The 21,642-nt window shown below is 48.8% G+C and overlaps 1 protein-coding gene across 5 annotated transcripts in view; it reads left to right on the top strand.

Annotated features, from left to right (window-relative positions):
• Positions 1-2,066: 2,066 nt before the first annotated feature.
• The window catches only part of SUZ12 (SUZ12 polycomb repressive complex 2 subunit), a 52,375-nt gene continuing 32,799 nt past the window's right edge, over positions 2,067-21,642 (top strand). For 3 of the 5 annotated variants that reach the window (XM_078611206.1, XM_078611204.1, XM_078611205.1), the window contains exons 1-3: positions 4,335-4,683; positions 9,196-9,242; positions 9,966-10,033. In XM_078611206.1, coding sequence (XP_078467332.1) covers positions 4,542-4,683; positions 9,196-9,242; positions 9,966-10,033 — 257 coding nt within the window. In that variant the 5' untranslated portion in view covers positions 4,335-4,541. Of the gene's footprint in view, positions 3,544-4,334; positions 4,684-9,195; positions 9,243-9,965; positions 10,034-21,642 lie in introns of those variants that run through there. The other 2 variants (XM_078611202.1, XM_078611203.1) reach the window with 2 other exon arrangements.

Here is a 21,642-nt window from a genome sequence, read left to right as displayed (position 1 = left end):
AAGCGCAGCGTTCGAGTTTCACCCCCCCCCCCACCTTCTAAAACAATATTTATATAATTCCACTCCCCCTACGAAGCGCACCCCCTAACCCTGTTACTGACACTACCCCCTAAACCGAACACTATCAATTACCCAGTCTCAAATCCCGTTATGACCGTTAATGGGATTGAAATCCCCAACTAATTGGAGTGGTAATTACACGCACTGAGCCTGGCGTCCTTTTTTCGTTCCAGCGCACGCCAAGCCACGTGTGCGCGCACGCGTGTGCACACGTGTACACGTGTCTCGTCTCCGCATGTGCATGTATGTGTACACGACAGGTTCTAAACGAATCCACCGACTGCCTGATCGAGAGGATTCGTGCGTTTAGCCAGGTGAACGCCCATCGTGCAGTTAACATTAATATTAGATGTGCGAATAATTATCTTGACAATGTAAATTCGTAGAGTTTGATGTTTTTTCTTTTTTTTTGCATTTGGTATTGTGTTCGAGCGTTTCAATACAATGCAATGACAATTGAATGTATACATAATGGTCAGCTCCTGCAAACAGAGTGCCCGTTTAGAATTAACAAAAATCACATACATACATGCACCGCAAAGGCAAGTGTTTATGTAATGATACACTTTAGTGTATTGCAACTCACCGACTTCCGCGTATACAACATACACGGGGCTATAGATTTACATATTAATTCCTGCATGGGGTTATGTATTAAAGGGGCTCTATAGACGCGTGTCCTGTATAGTATGTACACGCCAGCTTGTCACTCATGAAGTGTGTACACTCGTCGGTGTATATTACGCCTTGCTGCAATCACCAGCCTGCTTGTACACGTCCAGTCTCTACGGTGGTTATGCACTGTGCGTCCATCTCTCTCGGTCTCGCTTGCACAGTCGTCGTGTGCTGGCGCTCTCGTATTGATATTTGACAGCTGTGATGCCACGTAGAGAGATGATCGATCCGTCATTGCCTCCGTTAGTTAATGCACAACGTAAGCATGTGCAGAGGGTTGTCTATGGGGTTATGTGTATCCCATAAAGTTATATGATGTACATCTATAAGCATGTCAGACAGAATATCCAGTCTGTTATATAAAGACTGGATAGACTATAGGGTTACGTGCATGTCGATATAATGTATTGATTATTGACAGTATTGTATAGATTATCGATTGAGCGTTATACATGGACACGAAATACGGGCATGCACACGTCATATGTATTACAATGTTTAACATGTGTTCACCTATAGGTCATAACGTTACACATAGCATATATATCAACATGTATACTGTTATATACTGTACATGTCAATCCACTTTACACATTGGGCGACTGCATTCACAACACAAGGTGCGTAGGTATGGTTATACACATACACGTGAACAGGTTAGAGATCAAACGACAGGGCGGCGCTCATTCCACATTCCTATGACGGAGTAATGTTTTCCATATAACGACCAAAGGGTCACTGTTTCGAGGACTGTATGCACACCACCATCTGATAGGGGTCAGGCAGGATATCCATAATAGTTTAACATCTTGATTCCGCATTCATCTTAATCGACTCTCTTACCACACACACACATGCAGAGATCTTCCGGTATATCATATTGGCAGACTTAACACGGGAAGGACTGTTGTTAGTGAGCACCTATTAAGAATCCATGACAGGCTCACGAGTTGATGTTGGAGCCAGAGGCACGCCCGCGCCGCCTTTGTATCCCCAGTGCTGATGTTTACACCCGGTACCAGGTACTCCTTTAAGGGTGAGTCGATCTAGGGGCTGGGGTGGACAATGACCCACATATCCGGAGCTCCCATGTCACCTTTAACCAGGCTGTTGGGGGGAAATGCTATTAGCGGGGTGGTGTGGCGAGATCCCACACTCGGCCGTCTTTGTCTCCCTAGAGCTGGTGTTGACCCACACCGCACACCAGGCATTTACACCCGCACACGTCCAGACGCACACACACACGTCCAGACGCACACACACACGTCCAGACGCACACACACACGTCCAGACGCACACATATCCAAAAGCGCGCGCCGCTGTTGTGACCCCACGTGGCGGCGCACTGACACACACACACTCACCCACACACACACTCACCCACACACACACTCACCCACACACACACTCACCCACACACACACTCACCCACACACACACCCACACACACGCGCCCCCGCACACACGCGCGCTGACACACTCACACGCACGCGCCTTGTGCGTGTGAGTCGGTGCGTGTGCGCGCGTGTGCACGTTCGCGCGCGCCCGCGACCCAGCATGCCGTGCGCGCGTTCCCGCGAATTCGCGTCTGGATCGGGGCGGAGAGGAGAGCAGAGACGCGGCCCGTTGCTCCCTCCTGTTACACAGAGACACACACAGACACAGAGATACACACAGACAGACACAGAGACAGACAGACAGACAGAGAGACGAGAGTGGGCAGAGATCCACCGAGGGAGAGGCAGGGGCAAGGTGACCGCGAGTCGCACCGAGACAGGCGGAGGGACACGAACAGGGAAACGCGAACGGAGGAGACATCGGGGGCAGTGCAGGGAAGAGACACGAAGACAAGGAGACAGACAGGGGGCAGACGGACAAGGGTATACATATATACGGTACAGAGAGACGTAGGAAGAGAGAGACAGGGACAGAGAGACACGCGTGAGACAAGGGGAGACACAACGAGGAGCCCTGAGACCAGGGAACACACACGGGAGAGCGAGGACAGGGAAGATCCGCACGGAGGGAGAAACAGACAAAGGCAGAGAGACAGAAGGACATAAAGGGTTAAGACAAACGAGGGAGAGATAGGACAGACGGACAGACGGGGACACACGGACACTGGCAATCGGAGTGACAGATGCATATGTTGGGGAGGAGACACAACGAGAAAGACAGACGCTGAGAGACGGACAGGGCCCATCAGTGGCACGTGAGACACAAGCATATTGACAGGGTGAGAAGGACAGACGGGGGGGGGTATCGGGGAGAATCGCACAAAGACAACCCATATCAGGAAGTGATACATGCGGTGGCATCGACAAAGGAACAGAGACACGCAGAGCAGCAGGAAGTGATAGCGAGCGCAAGACACTGGGAGGGAGACAACACCGACGGACACGTAGCAAGAGGGACAGCACGGGGACAGACGAGAGAGGCAGCCAGCGACAAGCAGCAAGCAAGGCGAGAGGGGAACAGGCCGGGGGTAAGCACAAGCCACGAGGAAGAGACACGGGGAGACGTGAAGTTACAGGACAGACGAGTAGAGGGACAGACAGAGACTCTGGTAGGAGGGCAGCACCTCTAAACCTCGTGCCATCAGAGCATTGGCGTGGACTGGACCCGATACCGAACCGCAGGGAGAGAGCGACCGCCCCATCCCACCTCCTGCTACTCGCCAGCAGCCAGAACCCCCGAGGCAGGGTCGGTCTCTCGCAGTCACTCGACAGCTCTCGCCGTCACCACCACCACCAGCAGCAGCAGCTTCTTCCTCCGCGTCCATCACCACCACTACTACCACCAACCACCGTAATCATGAGCAACAACTCCACCGCCGCATTAATCATCAACACAACTTCACCACGACAAAAACTCCACCACCACCTTAATCATCAGCAACAACTCCACCACCACAACACCACCACCACCTTAATCATCAACACAACTCCACCACCACCTTAATCATCAGCAACAACTCCACCACCACAACACCACCTTAATCATCAGCACAACTTCACCACCACGGCCACCACCAGCACTACAACTCGACCACCACCACGTTAATCATCAGCACAACTCCACGATGTTAGTCATCGACACAATTCCCCATTAATCATCACAATTAAACGTTAACCAGAAGCACAACCCCGCCGCCTTCTGTCGCCACCACCCATCCCTTCCCCTCTCACCACCGGCGTTTATTAACACCACCACCGACTTGACTACCACCTAACTTCCACCAGCTCCGTCCTATCACATCATCACCCCGCCATCACAACCTCCACCACCTTCCATCCTGAAACGGTTTCGTCCACCACCACTACCTTCAACAACTCCACCGCCACGATCTGCGCCACCACCATCACCACCACCCACTCAATCGACTCCACCACCATCATCACCATCCCTTCCACCATCTCCACTACTTTCAAGGCTATCGATATTCACATCAGCCACCGTCGCCTTCACCCCCTCCACCGTCGCCTTCACCCCCTCCACCACCGCCTTCACCACCACCGCCTTCACCCCCTTGGTCACCGCCTTCTCCACCACCAGCGCCTCCTTCACCCCCTCGGTCACCCCCCCCACCACCCCCCACATCGCCCCCACCTCCCGACCCCCGCGGTTCGTACGGCGCCCCCTCTCGCTCGCCTTCACGGTGCCCCCCTCCCGCTCCCTCCTCCCGCTCCCTCCTCCCTTCGTCTCCCCCCTCGTCTCCGCCGCCAGACCGTGAGGAGGAGGAGGGGAGAGGGAGTCGCGCTCCGCGGGAAGACGAAGACGAAGCAGCAAGAAGCAGCAGCAGCAGCATGGCCCCCAACAAACACGCCAGCGGCAAGGCCGCCTCCTCCTCCTCGGCCACGGCCTCCTCAGCGCTCGCCTCCTGCAACAAGAAGGCCAGCATGGAGCAGATACAGGCGGACCACGACCTCTTCATGCAGGCGTTTGAGAGTGAGATCCGCCGGGCTCGGGAGACGGGTAGAGGGAGGGAGGCAGGGGAGGGAGAGAAGTCGGTCGGCACACCCCCCCCCCCCCCGAGTCCCCCGCGGGCCCGCGCGCCGCTTTGCCGGCCGGCGCGGCCAGGCGAGCGCGAGGCTCTGCGGCCGTTGCCGGGCCCCGGTGCCGAGAACTTGAAAAACGCGGGGACGACTCCCGCCTCCTCCTCGTGGCTCTCGCGGCGATCTTCCCACTCTCCCCTTGCTTCCTTCCCTCCGTCTTGGCCCTTCCCCACTCGTCTTCTCTCGTTTCTTTTTCTCCCCTATCGCCTCCTTTCTCTTGTATTTACCGTCGATTTATTTCCCGTAACCTTTCATTTTTCTTCCCTCTCTCGTCGGTCGCCTGGTCTTCTCTCCCCACTCTGCTCGTGACTATTCTCTCTCCCGTTCTCTCTTTGATCGCCTAGAAGCTTAATGATTCTCGTGTGCCTGTGTGTTTTAATTTTACATAAACACGCGCGCATATGTATCACGAAACATACAACAACAACGCGACCCGATTGTGGGAAAAGCTCTAGACTGGCGGGGAGGAGGTCGGGCGGTGTATAAAGAGTATTATTACATTTAGACCGAGTGAGTTTGTGATTGATGATGGGGGTGAATGTTGTTAAAGACTGGTGGTGGTGATGATGATGGTGGTTGCGCGGTTGAGAGTTGAGCCACTGCGGGGCTGTGTTCGTCTCACCACGGTATGGCCCCGTTCTTTTGTCTATCGCTTGTGTGTTTGCGATGGTGATGATGGCATCGTGATGATGATGGTGGGCGAGGGTGTTGGAAGGCTTTGCTGCGATGGTAGGTAGTGGTTAAAGTGAGTGGTCGAGTATCGACTCCGTACGTCTCACCCCGCCACCCACCCTCGTTCTTTTGTCTATCACTTGTGTGCATGGGATGATTATGATGGTGGCATGAGGATGATGATGTTGAGTGTTGTTAAAGACTGATGATGATGGTGGTGGAGTGGCTCTGCTGTTGCTATTCGCGTCTCGCCACGAATCGTCGCCGGTGTGGTTCTTTGTCTTGCACTTTGTGCTGTAGCCGTGGCGAGACGCCGCGTCCCGGCTGCCTCTCGCCATTTATTATTTCATTCCACATCCCTCCGTGCTAAAACATTCCGTGCCTTGAGGTTACGATGTCGATGTGGTGGTGGTTGTTGTTGTGGGGGTTGGGTGGGCTTGGGATTTTTTTGTTTTTGCTCGACACGAGGGCCGTAGAGAAATTGTGGTGCCAGACATGGCTCCGCGTTTTGTTTGTGTAACGTATACACGTTCACACGTGTACACACACGTACGTACACACAGACGCGTGCATACGTACGTTCACACACGTCTGCACGCGTCAACACGTGCATTCACGTGCGCGCGCACGTTCACACGTGCACACGCGTGCGTACACGTTCATACGTGTGCACACGTGTGCGCACACGTTCACACACACAAGTTCTCACACGTCTGCACACATGTCTACACGTGCACACACGAAAACATGCGGACATGAATGAACACGTTTACACACATGTATACGCGTGTACGCACGTACGTACACACATGCATACATACATTCATAAACACATGAATGCACAGAATGTATATACATGCGTACACATGAATCCACATTCGCGGTTTCACGCGCACACATCAATGCACACAATGATGCACAACTCATGGGTACACGATGCACACAATTTGCATTTGCACCGGTACATTCATTAATGCACACACAACACGTGAACGTACACGTTAATACACACCGATGCGCACGTACACACGTGCACGCATTCATACAGTATGCATAATGTATGTACATAGACATTCATTCACACACTCGTCGACACGTACGCACGTATTTCACATTACCCAAGCCATACACGTTATAACATCATATACACATTGGCATGATAATCCTTTAAATATCCATTTACATGTTTATTTACACTGTTCTTGCAATACACCCGCATTGTAATTGTGTACACACAGAGTATACACTCAAAGCGTAACTTGCACGTACACAGTGTGACATGTTCACGGCTATATGTCCATGCAAAAGACGATCAGTAGTCTTCACATATCTCGTGATTGTTTGTGACACCGACATTATAGGGTACACGAAGTGCGTACACGTGCATTGGTACAGGCCACGCAGTGCGCAATGTGTAGGCAGTGTATGCAGGACGTACACATGCGTGTACTACACACACGTGTGTATTCTAAACAAACAACGTGCACACCCAAAACAACTTAAATACTGTACTGTACATACCATGCACCAGTAAGATCCGCTGCGTATTCGCGTGTACCAATGTGAATCCGCTGCGTTTGCACGCCAACACATTGTTAATGCACAAACACATTACACATGCAATGGGTTGACATTAGTGGAAACGCATTGTACACAAACACATAGATATATCCAAAAATCACAGGAAACATTTTCTTAAATATTTGCAGAATGTTTACACGTACCATGCACACATGCATTGTAAAACGTATGCATATATACTATAAGTAGCAGACAAAATAGACATTGTATTGTCCAAAACGTTGCAAATTATAGCGCAAGGTATTTATATTTCCCCAAACCTACACAATCTTCACACGCAAACAAGGGTTTCGTTTGGTATACACCTGTACAGGTGTGTACCAAACGGTTTAATATTGACACATCTACCCAGACGTGTGTAAAGAGTTGATATATATGCAGCCTCCATGGATATATCGTTCAATTCATATATGTGACATGTACATGTAGCCATACACGCCATGTAATTTTACGTGTATACACACGTGCATATATGCACAGCAAGTAAATCTAGTTTACAGACATGTAAACACATGAATGAGTGGACATGTCCACACACGTGCTCACACACAGGTGCAGAGATTGCCAAAGTACAAACAAAACGTTGACCTCGCCACTTAACGAAATAATGTACTCCGTTTGCAAATAAACTTGGCCCTATTAGCCACAAACATATTTCAGTGTACAGACCTAAACCTGCATAGTGCCATTTCAAATAACCCGTTACAAATACAAGGGTACATGTTTGTGTATTTATATACACATACATATATATGCGAGTGTATATACGTGCATACACACATACAATGTAAAAACGAACATGTAATTTTCCTGATACATAGCAAGAAAAAAACCTGAGTAGACGTTTCAGGCCACTGCCCTTACTCAGGAGCCAGCAGCAATTACGCTGCTCCCACATACACACGTTCACATAAACATCCACACGCCGCCACCACCACCACATGTTCTCTTTGGCAGTTAGCTCGCCCATTTTGTCATCACCGTGCATCGTCATGAAATGCAGTCGCCTGTTTGTGAACTTGCGAGAGAGGCATTGCGTGTGCAGTATTTGATGCAATCTAGGTGCGTTATGCAGCACTGTTTATAGATGCAGCCTGGCTACTAGCTAGCTAGAAGCTAGCCCCAAAGCAAACACCTCGCTAGGAAAGTGAACGGAGGTGTAGGCTTGCGCCAGGTTAACTGCTGATCGCAGCACGAGCTGGATAGGCAGCGTCATTGGTGGTGGTGGGGCTGTATCCACCCTATCTGGCGACACTTGTTCTCGGAATTGGTGGTCTAAGAAATTTGATGAATTCTCCAACAAGCGTAGCACGCCAAGCTCGTAAAGTCATACTTTTGTGTGAGCATCTGCAGTTTTTTTGCTGCGCATACAACACATCTTGTGTGCTTTACACCCGAGTACAGGTGGACACTGTGAGGTGTGTGCACCCCTGTTATAAACAGGTCCTTTAAAAAGGTGACGGCAGACTTAAGTCATACGTCTATTTTACACGCAACGTATGAGCGCAGTTTAAAGCATGCAAGTCCACTGAGATGACGATGTCTCTGAAGGATGACCTTATAATTTTTATTTAAAGTAAAAACAAATCTCAGTGCATGGGAGGAGGATATTAAATGTAATTGTAAACCGTATTATCAAACAATTGCAAAACAAATGGCTTAATACCAACGAGTACATTGCCCTTAGAGAATTTTACATTGTACACAATTGCATGGTGTGTGTGTGTTTTAAGCTGTTGCATTTCATGTTTTCCCGTGAACATGTCGATGTTTTCTAAATAAATACCCGTGTTCGTACGTGGACTTGGTAATTGACATCAGAGCAAGTCTCGCTGAAAGGGAACGTATGACAGAGAAGCTGCTTTTACTTGAAGGCAGCAGGTACCACGACGTTATAGCTTCTCATCGTGGCCTCCTGTCCATGTTGGCCACTAGATCCAAATGCATGAATTGTAAGGTCAAATATTTCACTTCACACAACGTGCTGTCGCGCTATTGGTTGCTCACACACCGTGTAGGTACACGTTCTTTGTGTGTTCTGTTGTGTACACACACAACCATAGAGTGTGTACATGCACACGCACCAAGAATGTTTATGCATGTGTAATTGTACAATAATGTCTTATCTTTTGGCATGATTGCTTTTTTGCAGAGCCAACTCAAATTTACCGCTTTCTCCGGACAAGAAACCTAATAGCGGTGAGTGCACTCAGACGCACATTCACCTGGCGACATAACCCCAATAATTATGTATGTTTGTTTGTAACGCAGACTGGTTTTTCTGCCGATGATCCATTGCCAAGAGTGAAACGTGCAATTGAAACGCGTGGTGTATTTTTAGGAGAGGTATCATTGGTTTGTCATGCTGTGAGCACTAGACCGAGTCGTGCGGCACAATCCTGGAAAAACTCCAGACAATCCTTGGCAACTTCTCATTGTTTAATTACCGTGTCCCAGAGTTTTGCCCACTGCTTGTGAAGCGTACCTTTATATTGTTAATTGTTTCGTTACGTTGTGGCATTGAGGCTGAATGCTCTTTGCGCCTTATCCGTTATGAAATGTTTCTGGACATTTGCTCGCAGACGGTGCCTTCACGGGGGATGTTGTTGTCTGGAAGAGCGCACGTATATTTTTTCCTGCCCACCAGCCTCGGATGAAGTGCTCTGGTTATGTTGACGATTCCCTATCCGTGTTTCCGAATAAGGCAGAAAGCATTTCCCAGTTTTCTCCCACACTCAGGCGTGGGCCAACCTGCTAATGCTACCACCCCCCTTTTGGTAAACTTTGGCCATTCCTGGTCTATCCAAGGTCTAAACGTGACGTTGGCCTACTTAGTTTGCTCAAGAAGATGTGTCCCGTGTGGAGGCATGCACTGTCACCATTCTAATAGGAACATCTCTGCGTGTCTCTCTTTGTTTCCAGCCGATTTTTTTACACAGAACTCTGACCTACATGCCTCATAAAAACTCCAAGTCAACCAGCGAAAAAAGGTACATCACGTCAAATGACTGTTATTTTGCGTTTGTTTTGTTTGCTCGGAGTAGCCGGCTGGCCGCAGCTGCCAGAGTGGATGCGGTGCTTCGTTTACATTTTGTGTAGGTGGCCGTGCGCTCATGCACGTTACATGGCAGATGGTGATAAATATTCAAAATACATTATCCAAAAAAAGGTTACGTGTGCCCTGATAAAAGAATGTACGCGAGTAATTTTATATCGCGGTAAAGAATGCTTGTTTGCTGTTGTTGTGACAATTCAGATGGCAAACAAGTTGTCTTGTGTCCTTGGTGCCACAAACACATTGTAGTACAAGATAAAAAAGAAAGTGCGTAAAAATTCGGGTCACGTATTATTATTGGGCTAAGAACGGAGAGACAAGTAGGATATTTGACAAAAGATGACACGTGCAGATGTTGTTTTGTGGTTGAGAGTGTCGCCGATGTTCAGGCGGTGAAGGGCTGTTTTGTTTATGCCTAAATTCTACAATGCCAGTGCTGCTGTTAAGCTCGGGCTTAATAATACATGGATTTACATGCACATGTAAGAATCGCTAATGTTATATTTGTATATGTTGCATGTAATGCGGTTTACATGACCCTTGCTGCAGCCGCTTGATTCGCCACGTTTACTCTCGAATCCAATCGCGAGCCAGAATCGTGACGATTGATCCAATCTCCAGGGGGGTGAATGCATCCGGGCTTTAGTGTTGCTGCACTAAATATATGTGCATTTAAAATCTTAATTTGCATACACACCGCTGCATGCTGCTCTCTTTGTAAACAAAGTGCTTAAAATACGTGTGTATTATAACCGCGAACAAGCACGGATATGATGCGAAATGGCAAACAAATTTGAGTGAAGTGAAGTTATCAATTGGTGTAACTGCTGGGGTTAGTTAAAAATAGAATTTTCATGATGTTAAACAGTTCTGCTGACTGAATTCCCCCCATCAAAGAATATCTTCGTAGCCTCCTGTGTTCTTTGGCGAGCAGCGAGGTAAACATGCACATAGTTTTGTTTCGCGGATAGAGCCGCGGAAAGCCTCTCGTTTTATTGAATGCATTTTTGATAATAATTTATATCAACGAAGTCCGTTTTCCCACCTGCAAAACTGCATGTATTTTCATCTGTGCCCTTGAGATGGGATACGTGTCTTGGCTTTCGTGGACTCGAGTCATTCTCCACAGAGCTGTCGGAACCTAACGGGACCTTGGAAGGCGAACCTTTGGTCCGACCAAAAGGTTTGCCAGGGTCACATAGCAGACCTGACCTCTGCTGTTAAACATTGGAAAACAGTCATTTATCTTCCCTTTCTTTCTCAAGTTTTTTTTATTGCGCTAGTGTTTAGAACACTTTGCTTTAATGGGTGGCAGTTGTTCCCAGTAAGAGACAGTTGGGTGAGTGTTAGGTTCCTGTTGTTAAAGTTGCCCTTGTATACGATGGCTGTTGACACTCGAAGACGTTTCTTAGTGCTCAAAAACCTACAGCTGGCTGCCTCCAACACGTTCGGGTAACGTCACTGTCTGCGATGGTCACTCACCTCTGGCTGTTATTATCGTTATTTTCTGAAACTTGCTGCAGTGACGACCTGCATTAACACAGCCATGTCGGTAATGGGGGGGGAGGGGTGGCTGTTACACGTTGCCAAGATGTTAACTACCTAACTTGCTATGAAGGAGTTCGTGGGTTCGATCCCGACCCTGAGACTTGTATATTTGGAGTTTGCATGTCTATCCACGTGGTCGTGTGGAGTTTTTTCCGGGTCCGCCAGTTTTTCCCTCCACATTTAAAATCCACATGTGTTTGGAGTATTTGGCTGCTATATATTTCCACATGATAAGGCCACTATGTGGGCTATCAATTGTGGCTAGGTCGCTTCTGAAAAAGAGCGATATAGCTTAGTGGGCCTTACCTGGAAAAATAAAAACCGGCAGTAATAGTCCACGATCGTCACTCACCTCTGGATGTTTCTTATCGTTATTTGCTGAAACTTGCTGTGTTGATGACCTACATTAAAACAGACAAGTAGGTAATGGGGGGGTGGGGAAGGGGTGGTTGTTCAATCAGTGTAAGGAAATAACATTTAATTCACCAGCATATTGGGCTTTTCCAGATTGTGTCCCCAGCAGCATTTCTTTTAAAAAAAAATGTAACCTTGGGTTGGTTTCAACCACACTCACTGCAGCCGGACCATCAAAGGCGTGGCGTGTCCTCATAACGCGGTGCCTTGTACATTTTTGTATACATTGTGTATGACTTATTGAGGATGAGTCATAGTTATAGGATTTGTAACTGACTTTGTTGGCCTTTGTACATGTGGACACATTTTTCGACAACTTAGCGGAAATTTCCACGTTGCTTTTCGGCCTTGTGGGTGAGCAGTAAAATGATCCAGTTAAGGTTTTCTCCCAACTGACCTCTCGGTCATCGCCGAGGCTATTGTTCCGTTCAAACTGTGCCGAACGTCGCCAACTTTGGGAAATCCCCGAGTGTGGGCAGCGAACTTGGTGCGTAGTTTATTGAGGGAAAAGAAAAAGGTTTTCGTATCAATCTGAGAATTTTTTTTGGAAACCGCGGGACCATTACGTAATGCCAGTTGGGTTCGCGCGCTATCCTGTGAATACAGTGTGGGGTGGGTGGAGTGTGTACTGCTACTTCTTTCATATGGCTGCTGATGTATATGCAGAGTAACAACTACAATTTCACATTCAGGTGGTGAAGGCAAACAACTGTGTCGGGAGCAGCGAAGTGTACCGCCGCGATATCTCCTGCGTATTTGTGGATCGGGCGTTGCGTCGTTACATTGCTGTATGGTCTGTTGTGGATGCCCACAGTCGCACACTGGAATGAGTTTTTATTTTTCCTGTGCATCAGGTGTCCGCATCTGCCATGGTTTGTGTGTGTACTACTGACCCACAGAGCACGTGTGCCATTTTCTTTAGGGTAGCCAGTTTTGTACGCTCTTGAAAAAAAAAACATTTTAAATAATCTGTGTCGGTAGGATTCCTTCTGTCAGCATTGTGGAAAAAAAAACAACAACTGCAGGGGAGCCCTGTGGTTACGGGAGGAGGATAAATAATGATAGTGTGTAGTGTTTAGTTTCGCAGTGTTTACGCGCTTAAGACATTATTCAAGCAGTATAGTTCACACGTATTTGTGGTTGTACAGTTTGTGTGTGTGAGATTCTGTGTACCAATTTTTAATAAAATACAATTTAGATATTCTAAAGCATCGAAATGCTATTACAGTATATCTCAAGATCCTTTACAAATAACGCGGTGTACTTGTGTGGAGAAGACTGTCATTTAATTCTGTGCGGTTATTGTAGAGGGGAGGGATTGAGGTGTTAAAAGCCTAGGGGGTTGAAAGGGAAGGAATATTGGGAAAGCAGTATTGTGATGTCCTCCGCTACCGTCTTGCCAACCAGGGATAGATTACCAGCTTTGATGCACATCGGTGGCAAGTAGGTTCTGAACCTGTCCAGGGCCTTCCCCAAGGTTGACTGTGCCACATTTGAGTAGCTTGTGTGGCATGCCAGCAAAAGCACAGGGGAAACAAAGTGTGTCAGCAATGGTTCCGGCCGCACCACCCCGACTTGGCCCGTTACGGTCTTAACAGGTGGTTCCCAACAGCACTCGCCTCCACGTTCTCTTCGGGGAAGCAGGGCTACCCGAGTGTCTTTGACGGGCATATATAATGCAGCGGCCCGGGGTCCCGCCGATGGTGATGCCCTCGCGACCCGGCGATGCGGAGTAGTCCAGCTGTGCGTGCGTTACCAAGGGGCTATTTTCTCCCGAGTCCACGCCTGAGTTCTGAGCAGCGCTTTTACAGCACAACCTGGCGCAGTCGCCCCTCAAAGCTGGCGCGGCGTTTTGTGCCGGCCGTGCGGGGTCTCGCTTGCGCGCAAGGCTACATACAGTACTGTAGCTTGCACCCACCGGCATGTACACAGCTGCCTCGTGGTGCATAATGCACACAGCTACCCGTAGCAGCGACTTTCGTGTCTGATGAAGAGTGTGTGTCTATACATGTGTCCGTGTGTGTGTGTGTATGTGCGGTCGGCAAGTGTGGGGAAATCCACCAGTTTGTCCATCTGTGTGTGTGTAAAATGGGTTATAAATACAGTGCTGTTTGATGGAGAAATGGCTTCAAAATTGACCTCTTCCTTTGACCGCTTGCTTCAAATGAATTGCGCTTTGAGCGTCACCACTTTACAGACACCTTTAGACACAAACGGCCTCCCTCTCCTCACTGTATTTGGGCTCCTCGTTGCCGCTCCGCGTCTTGAGAAGGAGAGGCCTCTCGGTTCTGGGTAGAGGGCCCTGTGCCTGTTGCTGCTGCTGCCTGTCGAGAGGAAGGAAGCTTAATCGGCGTGTTCAGACGCGTCCTATTTTCTTTACGTAATTGAATGTGGCTCACGGCTGAGGTAATGCAGACACCCAGGCAATTGAGAAGTGGGGGCCACTTACGTCCACATTGCCACGGCGTATCCATAAGGCATTGGTCAATTCACTCCGCCAGCGGTTCGATTACTTTTCACGACTCGGGGTTGCGATTGGATTCGATTTTTCTTGTCATGTTTTTTTCTCTCCCGAATTGTATTCTTGGTTTTACAGTTTTGTTCTCTCGTACGCATGTAAGAGCACGTCGTTTGCATGTGATTACCGTCGCGTAAATCACCAGCAATCAATTCTCGCGTATGGCTGGATGTATTATGCATCGTGAGCATAACGTAATGCTCAACGTTCGTGCCAGTTAAGTGCACGGCGCTCTCAGTTGCTGCACGCCACAAGCGCCCTTTCTGACGTTCGGCTTATGGGCACCGCGGACAGGAGGTATCGTTCTACCGATCATCCTGAACACACGCAACAAGCCCCCCTTTCCGCCGTCGCCACCAAACCTGTTCTCAAGTCCTGACTGCCAACGGTGCCGGTTTCAGCTGTCACTAAGCAGCCGAAAAGCCTCTCCGCAGCTCGTTAAGGCGCACACCTGCCCCACCCTCAAAAGACAATACGACGCAGTAAACATGATGAGCTGCGCAAGTATTATTACAATGCTGAAAAATGTGTTTGCTGTAATCATCGTTGTCGTCACGCGTGCGTGCGATGGCCACGCGAGGGGTTTGCTTTGAATAATATCAGCTCCACGTAAAAGCCTCGCTGTCGTTTTACACAGCATATTATAATCGAGGGCTTTTAATTAAAATTGAGGTTATGACCAATTAGCCCCTCTGGTATCTGTTGCTCGCATGCTGCACTTTGTAAAGTAGTAAACCCTCGTGATTAGGCTGTAAATGGTTATGGCGTTGCAATATTGTGCCTTTCAATGGGCGCTTCTTTTGTCATTGCTTCAGGTTTCTTGAATTGTTCACCTTTCCCGCTTGCCTCCTGTATTTGTGCTGGAGAAGAAATGCAGTTTAACACGTAGTAAGCTTTTGCGACCAATATCCATAGTAGTTTTTTTGTTAGATCGCGTAAATATAAATGTGTTGTTAAACCCGCCACCACCCGACACAGAAGCAATGCATTCACTATGCACCTGTTACTGAGTATTCTCAGAGTTATATTAATAGTATTTGGCTTGGACAGGCAAATGTACGCTGTGGTTAAGAGTCATCTTAATGTTATAACGCCTCGAATTACCAAATAAGAGCTACAAAAATGTAATGCTCACGTGGCTAAAAATGAATTGTGCTGAACTAAGATGGCTTCCCGTTGCCAAAACCACTGCTCGGCAATAAGTGGCACATAAATGATTAAATCACCTTGAGCACAGGCGGTCTCGTCAATACCAGGTACCTGAAGGGTTAATTAGGATTAATCTGCTCCGGATTGACCACGTGTCTGGATGTGCCCCCGCCCTCCCCCCACTGGCTGCGAGCGCCGCTGTCGGTGAACTCCCAAACCCACCGGTGGCAGAGCTCTTCCACCGCGAGCTTGGAGCTTGTGCGCGTGGCTTGCACATTCGACTCTCTCGCTTAATCCTCGCCCCCGTTTAGCAAAGCGGCGTGTGCAGTGTTTCGCCCTGCTTTGTGGGGGGTGCGCGTTCGTTCAGCAGAAATGCTCGGAGCAGGTCGGCACCCAAAATTTGTTTGGTCCAAATCCAAAGCGCTCGTTTATTTGTTCAAAGGTGATGCACTGTTGTGTGTTACTTGTGAATGAGATAAATGCGATGGTGACCGTTGTGGTTTATGGCGGGCTCCGGTGGCAATTAGACGCAATGCGTAGCATCCTTCACTCTCAACCGCACAGGTCGGTTTCGGCAAAATGTTGGCAGACATGCTTGGACTCACATTGCATAGATTACGGTTATTCGTGGCGTAAAAACTACAGGCTCATGTTTGCTTGACAGTTAACGGTGTATATAGGCAGTGCTGAAAGTTAGGTGCAGTAAAATAAAACATCCCATTGTCAAAATGTCTGAAAATGGCCTTTCCGTCATGGTCGATTGAGTCACACGTAGGCGGTTTCAGGTATGACAGCAGTGGCTTAGCCGAAAATATTTTGAAAACCTGACTGGGTGAGAACTGCAAATGCTTCCGGATATGATGTGGGAGTCGGCCGCTTATTTTGAGTTTACCCACTGGGGAAGATTGCCTTTCCATTGTTTGGCTCCGTTAAAAATGACATCGGGTATCGCCACTTGCCTGGGGGGTAGGACAGCCCATTGCAGAGAGCTACTTGTTATCACTTGGGATATACAAACAACTGGAAGTGACAACAATAGTATTTTTTGTGTGTGTTTTTAAAAATATAGGCACTTAAAACAAATGTTTTTATCCCCAAAGAGCATTTCACAAACATCATCATAAAGTGCTCTCAACAATTGCAAGGAGTGCACATCAAACATGACATCGGCTGGCTGGATAACAACTTTTATTCTTCGCAGTAAACCGGTCCCTTCTGGCCCAAATCTCCTGATATTGACCCAACGCACCAGACAATGTCAGGCTGCATTGCTTCATTTGCCTTTTTCTCCGTTCGAGAAAGTACGGAGGTGGAGAGATGTTAACTACCTCGCCTGGTATGCAGGAGCGCATGGGTTCGATCCCAACCCCCGATGCTTGCTGTATATTTGGATTTTGCGTTTTTCCCTCCGGGCGCGTGGATTTTTCTCCGTTCTCCGGTTTTTAACTCCACATTTAGAATCATGCAGTTATGGTATTTGGCTGCTATAAATTTCCACACGATAAGCCACTTCGTTGAGCTCTCGTTTTGTGGCCCAGGTCCCTTCTGAAAAAGAGCTACATAGCTCAGTGGGCCTTACCTGGAATAATAGTTTTCTTTTGTCCCGTTTAGTTGTGTACGGCGTGGGGCTCTTGTTTGGTGACGGATGGAGGCCCCTGTTTTGTGTGGCAGGGCCCCCCCCCCCATTGCCTGTCCGGCACGATTCCAGGCTTTGACATTCACAAGTAATGGGAGGCGGCTTGAACGCGGCTTACGGTGGAGGCAGCGGAGGCGGCGTACCCACCTGAGTGCTGGGTTACTCCGCGCTGGCCCGATAGCAACTGCTGCTTAATTCCTTCTCCAGCGGCAGCGGGAGGGTGATGTTGGGAGACGAGGTGCTGGCGCGTGCGCCCCTGCCACGGCAGACGCGCGTGCCTGATACGTGCTGCTTGATCAGTGGCTGTGGAATAAAGTCGATCTTTCGTTACTAATTAGCGTTCTTAGGTAAAGGCCGCTTGCGTGCAGAGTGCCGCCAGGGTGTCGGGTGTAGTTAGCCCTTGAAGCTGGGATGAAGTGGGATTTTTATTTTTTGCAAGACTATCTTAAAGAGGCGTGTGAAACTATTCTGTACATTTCACATACTAATGTGATCATAATAATGTGCATTTCTATTGGATCAGCACTAAAATGACATGCGCTACTCTACTGATAATTTTATCAATCCGAATGTTGTGTCGTAAGTGGTGGCGGCTGCAGTGGACGTAGGACACGGTGCAGTCGCCTGCACATGGCCATTCCCAAAGACCTGCATTGAATTTCTGACAACGTAACATTCGCGGCGTTTGGTATCCGAACCTCGCCTGGGTATTCCTCCGGGGTGACTCGGCCTGAGATGAGTTTCCGATAAACACTTTTGTCAGCAGCACAACTGGACAAATGGAAGGTGGCCAGCCACGTGCTGTTTTGTCCCCACCGTTACCCTGTCCCGTGCTGCTGTAGTGCTGCGGTGGCCCTAATAGACGCTCGCTCACAACACTTTGCTCCAGCGGTCAGTGTGGCTGCACGGGAGATATTAGTGTATGTGTGTGTAATCTACGAACACGCCGTTTTGAGCACCATTTGTTTTGACTGTAATGAATACGCGTCGCGGTTGCCCGGCACTCGGGTTTGCGCTTGTTTGCACATCAAAGCCTCGCCTTTTAGCGTGCTCTTGCTAATGCTACGGTGCGGCTAACGACGCCTGGCGCTTCGTAACCGCCGCTCGAGGATCGACCCCGTGCGCACGTGCCGGCCACGGCCCTCGGAGCCGTGCTCATGCTTGCGTCCACCGTGCTTGGAGTACAAAAAAACTGACTCGCGGTGGAATTCCCTTCTCCCCAAAGCAGCCGAATTTCCGCTGGGAAGCCGATAATGGCCGACGCCACAAAAATGCGCGTGCGAGCCTGCAGGGACGGGGCACCACTCGGCCCCTGCAGACGCAAGGCGCCATCACGCAAACACAGCCCCTTCTCATCGGTGAAGTGACGAAGGGGGTACCTCTCTTGAGACCCGGTGTGCAGCAGCAGTAGTCGTAGTAGAGATGCTCAACGTGTTTACATGCATACAGTACGTCCAGAGTGTGTGTGTGCACGTGTTTATGTGGGGAGCGGAAGGGCAGCGGTTTGCGCACTGGGCAATGAACCTGGCGACCTGAGTTCAATTCCCGCTCACAACCAACACCAGTGACGATTATCTGAACCCGTTCTGGGCCTCCCCTAGGTCGACTCTGCCTCCAATAAATACCTGGTGCGGTGTGTACACATCGCCACAAGGGAGACAAAGGTGGCCGGGGTTGGTGCTGGCCACCCACCCCCTCGTGTGCCCTGCCAGCTTTCGTAGGTGCTCGCTAACAGCACTTGACCCAACAGTTAGTTCAGGCTATACGGGGGTCTTTGTATGAGGGAGATTGTGAAGCTATTTGTCTACATGTGAATAGATAGGTAGAGAGATGGACAGATTTAATTTGTAATCAGGAGAGCACCAATTCAGTAAGCCAGTTTGTTTATAAACGTGCAACTCTTATAACCTATGCTATCACGAGTCCCTTTTAAAGGAGACCTGAAATTAACTACTGGCACACGAAGCATTTTATATGGGAACCAAAATTCTATGAAATGTAGCAGTGGTAATTTAATAGGTAATGCATTTTGGTGTCTGGGGTCACTGTTATAAAAAATGCATGAAAAAGTGTGAGTGTGCATATTTTAATATCCCCTTCTCAAACCTGATCGTCCCTAGCATCTGTGTGTATGTCTGCGTGTATGTGTACGTGTGTGTACGCCTCTTAATGTGTGTGTGTATATATCTGCTTGTGTGTTGTGTGTATGTGTCTACGTGCACGTGTAGGTGTTTGCGTGTACGTGTAGGTGTTTGCGTGTGTGGGGAGTGGTAACACAGTGGTTAGCACTCTGCACTATGAACCCGGTGACCCGAGTTCAATTCCTGCTCACGGCCAGTGGTGGTGACGATGAACCGGTCCTGGGCCTCCCCTAGGTCGACTCGGCCTCCAATGAGTGCCTGATGCGATGTGTAAACATTGCCACCAGAGAGACAAAGGTGGTCGAGCGTGGTGCTGGCCACCCACCCCCTCGTGTGCTGTGCCGGCCTTCATAGATGCTCGCTAACAGCCCTTGCCCAAATCGTCTGTTAAGGCTATACAGGAAATCTTTGTTTCTTTTCTTTGTGTCTGCGTGTGTGTACGTCTCCGTGTCTGCATACGTATTCATACGTGTGTGCACGTGTCTGCATGTGTGTGCTTCTGCGTGTCTGTGTGTGTAAATGTGGCTTGCAGACCATGACGACCCTGTTTTTTCTGGCGCACACTCACAGCGAGAAGTGGAGCAAGCGTTTTTTGTTTGCGGGTTGAGCCTGTGTCTCAGGCTGTTTGCATTGCCTCTGGAACGATAAAGAATCCTTGGGAGTGGACGAACCCGGCTCTTGAAGGAGCTGTATTTATATCGAGACGGGAGGCGTGGAGAAGGGTGCATTTTGCTCATCGATTAAACGCTCTTGAAAGATTAATAATGTAAAAGGCATGGATGTGATTCTGTGTTTTGTATTCTTTGGCTGGAAACAGATGGAGGTGGATAGTCGCTCAGTGTTTTGGCGACATGTACGCGGTGGAAGTTTAAAAGCATAGCAGCAGGAGGCAGTGTAAGCAGCATTGATAAGCAAGGCTGTGCTCACGACTCTTAGGATGTTTAAAAAGTCGGCGCGTCTACACACACTAACGATAAAATGGGCGGTTCTCCATTGGTTCCTCTGAGCTGGAAGTGGAAATTGCACATTCCCATGGCAGGGTTCAGTCCAGCCATACAACAGCCAGTGTTGACTTTCAGTCACCTGGTATTTATTTTATTTAACCGTGGAATCTACTTGTTACATCTCAAGCTATGTTCTTATGTAACCTATATTCATTGGGTTTGACTAAGTGGAAAGCTGGAAAATGCAGGCAGACCTCGCTTAGCGCGTGACCCTCAGAAAGCCGACTTGTTCTTGGCTCTTTGTCCTGGAGAAAATGTTTACAAAAAATAAGACAATCAAAATAATCTACCAAATGCTTAGTAGTGAGAACACCACGCAGCAGCGCTGGTCGAGGAAACGTCCCCCCCGCCCCCATCATTCGCTCAGCCAATGAGAGTGGCGACTTGCGCCCCTCAGACAATCAGACCCCCCCACCCCCCTTGATTCGATTATTACGATTCGTGGTGACGATTCCATGAAAAAAAAATCTATTTGTTTAGCCAAGGAGGAGAACTCGCAAGAACAAGATGGAGTCTCAGTCTCCCCCAAAAAGAAACCTCGCCAGAGAAATGTCGATTTGAGGGCATCGCTACGATCACGGAGGTCCCGGAGCTCTTCTCTGAGAATGACCCAAATTGGGAGGGCAACAGCACCCACAACCTCATCTTCCACCGCTGACACATAGGAAGAGTAGAGTAGAACGCACTCGAAGAGTACAGTTATCAGAATACATAATTTTTTATTTATTAAATAATGTTTGCCATCGTTATTGTGACGAGTGATATTCCTGACTACCTTTTGCCCGTCCAAGGACGGGTGTATTGCAGTAAATTTGAAACTTGCAAGCGAAAAGCAGACCCCGACGTGATAGTCATTGCATCCATTCGTGTGAAATTTGTAATCCCTTGTTCATCATGACGTCCTTTTTACTTCGATGTCTCAATAGCGTTACGGAGATCGCGTGACGTGAGGATTCTGCCTTTGTAGTGAGGGTTGTAAGTTGACGCTAAGGAGGGGGGAGGAGGCGCCTCGCCCCCCCATGTGGAGTGACGCCACCCGCTAATTATTAATGCAGGGGGGGGTGTCCATTTGGAGGACGTCACCTGTTCATGATTAATAGGGGGGCTGTTCGATGTGGAGTGACGTCACCCGCT

Source organism: Lampetra planeri, chromosome 35 (assembly GCF_965212315.1).
Source record: "Lampetra planeri chromosome 35, kcLamPlan1.2.h2, whole genome shotgun sequence".
NCBI classification, from domain to species: Eukaryota; Metazoa; Chordata; class Hyperoartia; order Petromyzontiformes; family Petromyzontidae; genus Lampetra; species Lampetra planeri.
This window is presented reverse-complemented; position numbering and strand designations above follow the sequence as displayed.